The sequence below is a fragment of the Aphanomyces astaci genome (assembly GCF_000520075.1).
Source record: "Aphanomyces astaci strain APO3 unplaced genomic scaffold supercont1.7, whole genome shotgun sequence".
Classification (NCBI taxonomy): domain Eukaryota; phylum Oomycota; class Saprolegniomycetes; order Saprolegniales; family Verrucalvaceae; genus Aphanomyces; species Aphanomyces astaci.
In genome coordinates this window covers 1,730,116-1,740,816 of record NW_009798270.1, presented here as the reverse complement: position 1 = coordinate 1,740,816, position 10,701 = coordinate 1,730,116, and the positions used below count along the sequence as shown (strand labels likewise).

The 10,701-nt window shown below is 54.8% G+C and overlaps 4 protein-coding genes across 5 annotated transcripts; 3 read left to right on the top strand and 1 right to left on the bottom strand.

Annotated features, from left to right (window-relative positions):
• The first annotated feature begins 2,290 nt into the window (after positions 1–2,290).
• H257_04498 lies at positions 2,291–3,721 on the top strand. 2 transcript variants are annotated; one of them, XM_009829036.1, is made up of 5 exons: positions 2,291–2,506; positions 2,577–2,976; positions 3,049–3,365; positions 3,430–3,504; positions 3,580–3,721. In XM_009829036.1, the coding sequence occupies exons 1-5, from the start codon at positions 2,403–2,405 to the stop codon at positions 3,650–3,652; spliced, it is 969 nt and encodes a 322-aa protein (XP_009827338.1). In that variant the 5' UTR covers positions 2,291–2,402; the 3' UTR covers positions 3,653–3,721. The 2 variants fall into 2 exon arrangements, with proteins under 2 accessions (XP_009827338.1, XP_009827339.1); XM_009829037.1 differs by having other exon boundaries at positions 3,049–3,504.
• Positions 3,722–4,066: 345 nt separating this feature from the next.
• On the top strand, positions 4,067–6,055 carry H257_04497 (hypothetical protein). Its single transcript, XM_009829035.1, has one exon. It carries the CDS (start codon positions 4,085–4,087, stop codon positions 5,975–5,977), a length of 1,893 nt encoding a protein of 630 aa, XP_009827337.1. The 5' UTR covers positions 4,067–4,084; the 3' UTR covers positions 5,978–6,055.
• Positions 6,056–6,172: 117 nt separating this feature from the next.
• Positions 6,173–8,288, top strand: H257_04496 (hypothetical protein). The gene has a single exon (XM_009829034.1). It carries the CDS (start codon positions 6,223–6,225, stop codon positions 8,257–8,259), a length of 2,037 nt encoding a protein of 678 aa, XP_009827336.1. The 5' UTR covers positions 6,173–6,222; the 3' UTR covers positions 8,260–8,288.
• Positions 8,289–8,453: 165 nt separating this feature from the next.
• Positions 8,454–10,172, bottom strand: H257_04495 (hypothetical protein). Its single transcript, XM_009829033.1, has 3 exons — positions 9,933–10,172; positions 8,660–9,874; positions 8,454–8,595 (listed from the first exon to the last, which is right to left on the bottom strand). Exons 1-3 carry the CDS (start codon positions 10,147–10,149, stop codon positions 8,531–8,533), a joined length of 1,497 nt encoding a protein of 498 aa, XP_009827335.1. The 5' UTR covers positions 10,150–10,172; the 3' UTR covers positions 8,454–8,530.
• Positions 10,173–10,701: the final 529 nt, after the last annotated feature.

Sequence of the window (10,701 nt, the reverse complement as noted above, 5' to 3'; positions counted from 1 at the left end):
TGAGCCACTAGCCGCGTTCATGGGCCCACCACCGAATGGTTTGACTCGAGATGAATTCCGAATTCAATATCTCGAGCGAATTGCTGAACAGGTTATCGTTGGTAACTTTCGCAGCATTATTGCATTTCTTAAAAGTTTGAATAGGGGTCGATGCTAACCGTTTGAATCGATACGCGCTACGCCTCCAATACTTTTACGGACGCGCGGAGGCGATGGACGACATGGAAGTTGGCATGTGATGCCAAAACGAGGATGTTATGTGTATCATTTCGACTGCATTTTTTAATTGAGTTCAATTTTTAATTTGAGTTATTCTATTTTCATCGGGCACACGACACAATTCATCGGGCACACGACACAATTCATCGGGCAGATGGCCAATTGCTTGGGCACACGGCTAATTATATCGGGCACACCGCCAAATATATCGGGCACACGACCTCGGCGGGCCAAATTTAACGGGCACATGGCTAATTATATCGGGCACACCACCAAATATATCGGGTGCACGGCCAAATACATCGGGCATTCGTCCAACTTAACTGCAAAAAGGTGTAGTACAGTACTGGTGTATGGCAAAATCGACCTCGAATCCACAGACTGGTATGAACATCGCAACAGATTTGAGTGTGTGCAGGACCGATTACGATGGATTCGGCCGAGATTGAACGTCGGTCGTGCATCCAGATTGATCAACCTTTGAATTGCGAAATGCCAACGGTAAGCCTTTGTGTGTTGGAGCGTAGTACAGAAGTATTGGACTCAGAGAAGCAAATATTTGTTTGCAGATAAAATGAATACATTGATTGCAGGCTCAGCATTTGCACGCGTGAGTCCTGTTTCAATGGTTGACAGTGCAATAAGTTACTGTAACGTTAGTGCAGTTGTCATGTTATACTCTTAATCACATTAATATTAATTACTGTATACCTCAGTCCAAAAGTGATTGCACGAGTGTAAGGTTACGGTACAATTTATTATATTATAAAGTTTATTGCATCTACACTTTACCACAAATATACTCCATACCTGTATAAATGTATGTTGTACAAATATAAATTTACAAAACTTATACGTGAGCACAGTCAAAAATGATCATCATTCCCACTGTTTGTAGTAGTACAAGTTTTATTATCATTCCGACCCATAATTAAATCAGTCCCAGACGTTGTTTTGACAGAAATCTAACGTTAACCAAATAATTATGTGAAGCTGACAGGTCTGAAAGCATAAAATATATGACTGCCATGCAAGGTTCAAGGCACAAACCATAATTCTTCCTCCATCTCGTAACTAATACCCCTTTGTATCTCGTTTACCTCTCCTTCCTTTGCATGATGGTCGAGAAGTGCTGCCTTCGAGCGACGCCCGCCTTGGACCTGGTTTTGAGCTCGTGTGCGACAACTATAACTTATAGATGGCAAAGACACGCACTGGGAGTCTCACCCCCCTCGGGATTCCACCCCCCCCCCGCGTCAATGACATCACGATTGCAAGACACAAACGAGCAAGAATATGTAGCGTAGACACGCATAGTACTATCTATGCCCGTCACACAAGTGTACAGTACGAATAGGTTGCATTGCGTTACTGTAGTACTAGTAGGAAGAACGATACTATTTAATACCTAAGAAGGTACTTTACTTCACACAATCGTACCAGTTAGGCGACCCGACCCCCCCGTGCTGGCCCGCTTGAACGACCCAAGCACTGGTGTAGGTGGCATACTGGTCTGTACATCAATGACAATGCCAAGGATATATAGTAGTAATAGTTACGTTAGTATACATACGTAGTACGGTACTGTGCATGGTGTAGGTTTGAAGGGCATACAGTACAGTACTAATTACAGTAACTTGGCAAGTCTGGGAACCTGGCGGCCATACGCTTAGTAGGAGTACAGATTCGTAGGAGTTCACCTGAACAAGCCCTGGCAGTCACTATTGCTACAGTAATACTAGTAGTACATAGTATGCAGGGCGACGACCGTACATTCAAAGCGCAACGAATGACCCCTGACAATCCGTCCTCGCATGTACACTGTACGGTCGCCTATAAATGAGATACAGTACCAGTAGCAAATTGGATTTTGGATTCAACTTCAATGTCCTGTATCGACTATTTTGACTGATCGGCGTAAAAACCTCTGGAATTTGGGAAACAGACGCGTCAGCCAAACGTTTTAAACTGTGGTATCTCGTTTTAAACACATTTTCACTGCCTTAACTGCAAATATATGTTGTTTGAAACGTTTGAAACTCAATGTTCCGGCCTCGGTAAACTTCCTTCGAATGTCGCGGCCGGTCGACGTGGGACATGTGCAAGCATAGCATTCTTCGCACGGATCTGTAAGTGGCACGACGACGCGAGGAATCTCAGTCCGCAACAACCCAGAGAGCAGCATGGTGCTCATCTCCGACATCTCGCCAGGTCCGTCTTACTTCCTCATGATGCAAAACCCTTGGAGCGACTATGACCCTACCTGCGTCGATCGACATCATGACATGTATGTCCGCCCTTCCGTCCGTTCTTCTCTGTTCCTATAGCCCACGTTCCGCACTGACTGATGTCATTAGAGCCAAGCGCAATGCGGCCAAGCCACACCGCCGTTCGGTGAGTACCCACGAACACAAATCCCAGAAACAAACCCGATCGCAATCGTTGAACCATGCAGCAATCCACTCCACCCTTCGCGCGCCGTCAGTACCTGCACCAAAGTCCCTCCCCACGAAGGAAGTCGCGGGTGCATTCGCGTCCTTGCAGGTGCATCCCATGACGTCTGCTGCAAGTAGCACCCACCACCACGCGGACGACGACGACCGAAAGCACCCGTCATCTCTGCTCGTACGTTCCATGTCTGAAAAGCCGATGAAATCGTCGTCTTCGTCGCCGATCTACGAAATGCCCGAACTCCTTGGCGGCACTGCCGCCGACATCTTGTCCGATCCGAAGGTTACCAAGTACCTTGTTCCCAAGGTAGCTGTGTTCTCATCGTCGTCCCCATCACGACCACCATCCATCACATCATCATCATCGTCGTGGTCGTAGATTGAAGCATGCTTGCCCTATCGATTCAAGCACAAGAACTGGAAGCTGTCGTTCAGTCTGGCGCAGCATGGCGCGTCCCTGCACACGCTGTTCCGCCGCGTCCGACGACAGGAATCGACCATTGTCGTCGTGGAAACCGAAGATGGCGACATATTTGGCGGGTTTGCGACGGCGCCGTGGACGCCATGCGGGCTGTACTTTGGCACGGGCGAGAGCTTTGTGTTTACATGTCACCGCAAGTTTGAGATGTTTCCGTGGACACGCAAGAATTCGCTCCTGTTGTTCAGCGACGAGAACACGATTGCCATGGGCGGCGGGTCCGTTTCATCCGTCCATCCATCTCATGACCAACCTCATGGAACGATGATTCTGGTGGAGTAGGGGCGGGTTTGCGTGGGCGCTGAACCACGACCTATCTCAAGGCACGAGCACCCCCACGATGACGTTTGACAATCGGTACGAAGTGGCGTTGCTTGCTACCGTAGTGTGGCTGGGAAATATGTGACACAGTGTGATGTGTGTGCTCTCTAGGTGCTTGGCGAGTCGATGCAACTTTGGCGTGGTGAACTTTGAAGTGTGGGAGTTTGCGTGCAAGTACCAGTGACGACCGCCGCATATGTGGTTGTACCTTTGTGGCTACGAACGATATATATATATATATATATATATTTATGGCGTGTCTTAATTTATATTATATATGTATTCGAACCATTATTCGTTGGGCTATGCATGCTACATATTCGATGGGAAGAAGGATGCCGAGGGAGCTACTGATAGTAGTTCTTGGTGGGTAAAAGGGGAGCGAGGGCAAAGCTATACATCAATCACGCTGTATCGCAGATTAGTAGTACTGTATCCATCATCGTAACCAGCGAAGGATGCAGACGATCTTGGCCAAGAAGCACCCCTAGGTACTCGTAGCATTCTCATATGCTGTCTGTAACGGTTTTGAAATGTCAGTTACAAAAATGTATCCGGATGATGATTGCGTATTCCGGATAATAATTTGCAGGTTGTAGGTTGATTGGACTGCGGGATGTGCCACGTCAAAGTGGTGCTCCTGTGCAAAGGGCGCGGCGGCGACGCGGCGTCCTACCGACCGACGCGCGATGAGAGTCAGTGGTGGAACCGACGGGATGCGCTGGTGCGATGTGTGTCTTCGTTCCTCCATGGCCCTTGGTCAGCGCATTGCAGCAGTCGCGAACTGGTGCTGCTGCACGACGAAGACTGTGCACGCATCCACATGACGGTGGCCAACCCGCTGTCGTGCCGCCTGCTGCCCACGGAACAGAACATTGTGTCGGCGTGGAAGTCCGCCGCAGCGTCGTCGTCGTCTGCGTCGAAGGACCGCTTTGACTCGCCATGGACCTGTCGCGTGGAGCGCGTGCCCGAGTCGGGTGCGTCGACGTCGTCGGCTGCGGCAGTCCAGCACATGGACAGCAAGCGCCAAGTGCTGGAGCACATCCAAGCGCATTGCTCCCTCGACTTCCTTCGGGAGCATGGTCTCAACAGCAAACCCGACGTCGTCCTTCGCAAAACCAACAAAAAGGCGCTGATGCAGGCGTGGCATCAATGGACATCCCAGCACAAACCGCCCAAATCCTCATCGTCGGCATCTCCTTTGGAGTCCATCTTCGCAGAGCTTCTGCATGTTCCTTCCGCGTCCGTCGTCGCGGGGTACCTCCATGAGTCGTGCGAGTCGGAGCTTCCATGCTTCAACCCGCCGCCGCTCCCCGCCGCCGACCCCAACCTCTACGTAGTCCTCTTCCTCGGAGCCGTGCGCGACATGCATCCTTCCGAGAACGCCCTTCTGCGCCGCGTCTGCGCGTCCAAGAACATCCCGCTGACCGGCGTCCGGCTGGGCGCGGTGCCGGAATTCACGAGCAAAATCCTCAGCGTCGTAGCGTTTCACCAGGCTCGCGGCGTGCTCGGCCCCGCGCTCCTGCACCAACTCGCGTCGTCGAAACACGAATTGACGACCGCTTCAACGAAACACGAAACATCATCGACTGGTTCGTCCACGTCACCCATGCATGTGCATGTGCTGTGCAGCGTCCCCCTGCGCCAAGCCGACCTCTCGACAGCGCTGGGCCAGCGGCAGGGCCCCCTGTGGGCCATGGTGCGGGTCACCGTCGTAACGCTGTGGCGATCCCACTACATGCGCACATCCTCGTCAATACAAGGGGACATCATCTCTACCGAGGGGACCCCCTCCCCCCCTGGAAACGTTGATCGTGGCTCGGCAACTTTCGCAGACTCGACAGTAGCACCCCCCTTGACGACGACGCTGACGTTTTTGCTCGCAGACGGCGTCCACGTCACGTTTGAACAAGAGACGTTCGTGACGTGTATGGCAGAGCAACACCAGGCGGCGCCGACGGAATTTCAAATCTTGCAAGCGATAATCAGCCAAAGTAGTGGTGCTGCCGTGAATTCAACATCCATTCACGACGTGAAGGATGGGAAAGCCATGGCGGCGTGGATGGCAGCGGCGGTGGCGCCGTCCGTGGTCTTGGACCTGGACGACGGTGATGACGACGGTGGTGTTGTCGGTAAAACGTTGGTGGATGCCATGTATGCGTCCCCGGAACCGGCTGCGGCGAGTGGCGGCGCGGCGACGGTGGCGGTGCTGCTGAGTCTTCATCCGACGGAAGTGTTGCCGACGCACGAGGCCCTTCGACGCGCCACGGCCGCCCTCGGCCTCCCGGTCGTCCGCCAGCGCATCGTGCACACCCCCGTCACGGACACGGCGGCCGCGTCCATCACGATGTTGCAACATTTTGCTTACCAGCACCGCCTGGTGGAAGTGTTGCATGTGATGGCCACCACCAGTCGGAACAAATCAAAAACCAAAGCGAAGAAGGCAAAGAAGAATGCTCGACGCAATGACGACGACTCGATGTCCTCGAAACAAATGAAACGCGCATAGTGCTGTAGTTGCCCCCCTAATCGAAAAAATGTATAGGCGACCGAGGGCATTCTAGTAGTCAGCCAAACGTTAATCCAGGAAGTACTACTAGTAGTAGTTCAAGGCCTGACGATCTGTCTGCGGTACTGTTACACTTTCTACTTTGATTGGCCGTGTCGATGTGGCATGTACGAAACCGACGTACTAGTAACTCCTTAAACAACTCATGATTTCAAGCAGTATAAATACTCTTAGCCGGGTCGACCATGTCCACGCGACCACAGCTGGCCACGCGACGACCAATGGGGTCACTGCTGCCGCGGTTGCGCACGTCGTTCCTTCACTCGATGGTGTCGATTCGGTTTGAAAAGGCCAAGAGCTGGCGGGAGCCCGAGAACCGGCTCGGCCCCACTGGGTTCTGGTCTCTGTGGGCGTGGATGGCGTGCCTGCGCTTGGCATTCGCCGTGCACTTAGGCTTGTTGGCATACGCCCACGCATTCGTTTCGTCCGGACGCCACGAGTACGAGCGGCGGACGATGCGGCTGCAGGACGACTTGCGCGTGCCCGTCGTCATGTGCTGCGCCGTGGGGATGCTCCACGTGTACGGTTTGGTCAACATGGCGTGGAATCGGCGGCAGACGACGCGCCTGGAGCGGGTCCGCGCGATCAGGGACATGTCCAAGCGCGGAGGGTTCGAGCCCAGCCATCCGTTGGTGCGGCGGCTGTGGCACCTCTATACCAAACACTTGATCGGCAAAGGGCAGTTTGGGATCCAGGGAGAGTACTTTAGCCTCCGGTCAAGCGTCTCTCATGGCTTGTCGATTGCGTTGCACACGTACCAGGCGTTCAAAGTCACGTTTCTGTCGACGTCAACGCGCCTGAACCTGCTCATGGCGGGGTGTCTCGCCGCGAACTGCATCGTGGCCCCGCTCCTTTTCACCATCCGGATGCGCCCCGTTCTCCAGCGCACCGCGGCAATCTGGACGACCGTGGGGTTCACGGCGTTCTTCGAGTGCGGGCTGCCATGGCTGTCGGTGGCGCCGTACTTAGCGTACTTTACATGGGACGACGAGGTTCAGACCAGCCACCTGTACGACGACGTGTGGTTCTACGACGCTGCGCTCTTGGGTCGCCGGTTCTTCCTCAACGACCTCAGCGACGTCTGCTCCCGCCTCCTGCCGTGTGTGCTGGCGTACTTGAGCTTGGCCAACTTGGAAGGCATCGTGTCCGTCGCGCACGACTACCATCACCCGACCATCAACTACGCCGTGCACAACCACCCCCAATTGTACCCTCGAAGGACGCCACCGCCTCCTTCTCGCGGAAAGCACATGCACTCGACCAAAGTCAAGGTGGCCCTGCACGTTGCCGTCGTGTGGAGCCGCGTCGTCGGCCTCCTCTGGGGCGTCGGTGTCCTCTTCTTGGCCGTGACCTTCTCCGACGTGTCCAAGACGCTCCAGGTGCCTTGTCCCCACGGCTGTCTCAGCCGCGTGTACCCTTGGTTCGCCACGGACTGCCGCTGTGTGATCCAGCTAGTCAACTGCCACGCCCGAGCAATCGACCAGGACCAGCTCCCCCAAGTGCTCGATACGCTGGACCCCCACAACCTCCAGCTGCTCATACTGGCCCACTGCCCCGACCTCGTTGTGCCGCCCCTCGACCGGTTCGAGTCGCTCTTTGGCCTCGAAATCTTCAACTCGACCATCGTCGACTGGCCCACGACCGCCGCGCTGACCGCCGATGCGTTCCAGTCACTGTCGTACCTCCTGCTCGTCAGGACCGACTTGGTTGAGATCCCGCCGGCCATCTACCAGAGACCGCTACCCCCCACGCTCCTCGACATTGAAATCGTCAACGCGAAAGTATCTTATGTCTCGAACGACACATTTGCAGCCTGGGCAGGCCTCAACACGCTGTTCCTCGAGTCATGCCACATCACCAGCGTACCAACGTCCATCGACCACCTCCGCGTGCTCAACCAGATGTCGTTATACGACAACGACCTGAGCAACGCCGACGCCATCGCCCACTTGCCCATGCTGTGGGAACTCAGCGTATCCAAGAACCCCCGCCTTGACTCTCTTCCGCATGACCTCACCTCACTCCCTGCCCTCACCACAGTGCTCGCAGACCTGACCAACATATCGAGTCTGACTGACACGTGGCGGACTCAGGTCCCTGCGCTGTCGCTGGCTGCCACGCCGTTCTGCAGCACTACACCAGACGCCGCCCAGTTCTGCGACCATCCAGCCCAAACCCAGGGCATGTTTCCGTCGCATCGACTGTATCGCGAGTTTACCTAACAAGAACCAAATGTATCGTCATCACGACCTATGTGGTTTGGGGCACGGCTTGGTAGGCTTCACCGCATCTCTACAGTATACTCGGTCGTATTTCGGGGTGATTTACACTTAAGGTGGTTGCTACTGAGTGCAGGACTGGCTACATACTGTAGTGATGCTATCTCAAGAAAGTCTATGCTTGAGGGCATTCCTATTCCCGATGTAGCCGCCGGTACGTAACCCACCCACTGGTACAATAGCTGGAGCACACTATGGTATGTGGTTGATTGTGTTACAAGACAGTACGGCGACTACATGCGTACACGACATGGGGATCCAGCTTGGCGTCCCTCGAGCCTACAGCGACCACCCACACCATCAGTTTACCCATACTGTACTGACTAGTTCCAACCATACGTACGTTGTTTCATCAAGTCGTAGGCGGCGGCGGCGTCAAAGCCTGGAATGGCTCGGCCATGTTCCACTTCGTAGCTCGATCGCGACGCGCGCTGCTTGAGCGTCGACTTGTGCAGAAGCTCAAGGATGCTGCCTTCGTCCGCCCCCTCGGTCGGTGGGGACGACACGGCGGTGGCCACAGGACACGCGACGTCGCCGATCAAAATGACGTCGGTGGGCGGGGGTGGCTGGTCGACCTCCGAGGCGGAGGGGGGCCGCACCACTTGGACGCTGGGGCAGACCAGATCGTACACGACGCACCGGACGGACAGCGTGCACGGCTGCCAGAGGGCGAAGCCCCAGCGGTCGCCGGGCTTGAGCGGCGGCGACGTGGCTGTGTGGACCAGAGTCGTTTGATCCAACACTCGGAGCTGCAGTGCATGTTCGACCATGCCGGGGTTCTCGGGACTGACCTCCCACGACACAGCGTCGCCGACAGCCGCCACCACGGACGCTTTCGTGATGGAGAATGCAAAGTCTTGGAGGAGAATCACGTGGTGGTTGGTGGGACTGGTTGCCGCCGTCAGCGGCGCGACGTACAGGGAGGAGTGTGTCGTTGCTTTGGGAGAAGTACTAGGGGTAGCAGGTGGTGTAGATAGTGGAGAGGGGGTGGCATCTATGGCAGGGGACTGGGGGTGCTTGGTGGCCGCGTTGGCTTTGGTCTTGATGCGCTGTCTCGACTTGCGGGCAAATGTGTCGTCGTCTTCTACGTTGGGCCGCGGGGGCTGCTTTTCCCGCCACGTGACGAGCTGCTTGTGGAAGGGGACGGTGACTTGTTTCCGGGGCGACGTGGGGACCGTTCGCGGATGGGGATAGTCGAGAAAGACAGCGTTCCGCGACGTGTCGTCGGGTGTCAACGCCGCCACGACCGTGACCGACCCAGTCATGAACGAGTACAGCGCGCATGAGTACCGAATTGTTCCTAATGTGTCGAACGTGTGCTCAAACGTAGGGGTGTCAACGCTCAACGTCGGCGCGTTGGTGGTAGACGGGGGTGGTTTCTTCTTGGTCCACCCGACATGGATCGAATGCACCGTGGTGGAGTTGGCGGGGATTTCCCATCGAATCGTGCTGTGTCGCTCGACCACAATGTGCCGCGGGTGGAATAAAAAGTCCTGGACGTTGACAACATACACTTTCGACGACGGAATCGGATGCACTTTCACGGGACTCGATTCATCTACACATGGCGACAATGAGAAAGGGACGACGTGGATATGTACATGCAGCACGCATACGGGAACTCTGGTTGTCGTGGCAGGACGAAGTCGTGTCGTCTGGCTCGTCGAGTTGGTTGTCGTCGTCGCCATGCTGTGGCTCCGGCGACGGGTCTAGAACCTTCTTCCGATACCGAAGCACCGGCAGACGCTTCTTGGTGTGGACTTGGCTAGGATTCGCTGCATTGACAGGCTGTTGTCGGCCATCAACCGACTTCGTGGACGGGCGCTTCGCCATGAGGTTACGATATGCGGTGGAAGAATGAGCACTGAAGGGGCGCAAGAGCCAAACTGCACGCCATGAATTTTAGCCAATCCAGTTCATTAAAGTGATTATAACGGCTTTTTATTGGACGTTTTTTGACCAAACAGTCCCAAGCGCCGTTTTCACAGAAAGAACGGGCGAAACCGCCGCGTACTTGCTGCGCCAGTTGGCACGGCGACCATCGCCTCCTTCCACATCCATCTCAAAGCTACACAACGACCCCTTCCACATATCGACTACGTCGTATATGAATCATGATACTGCATTGAGCTAGTTACAACTTTCATGAACTGCCCTAACTGTCGAATGGCGTCGAGTGGAAGTCCCACCGATGCCGCGGCGGTGTTGAAATTCGCAGACGAGTGCCAGTCCCTGCACTTCACTTCATTGCATCTACCTGCTTCTCAACGCTACAGTAACAGTGACTCGTCATCTAATACATCGATTTGGTTAGGCGAAGGAAGGGCTAACGTTAGTGTGTAGTAGACTTTGCCACGAGCATGGAGGTTTGTTCCATTGCGATTT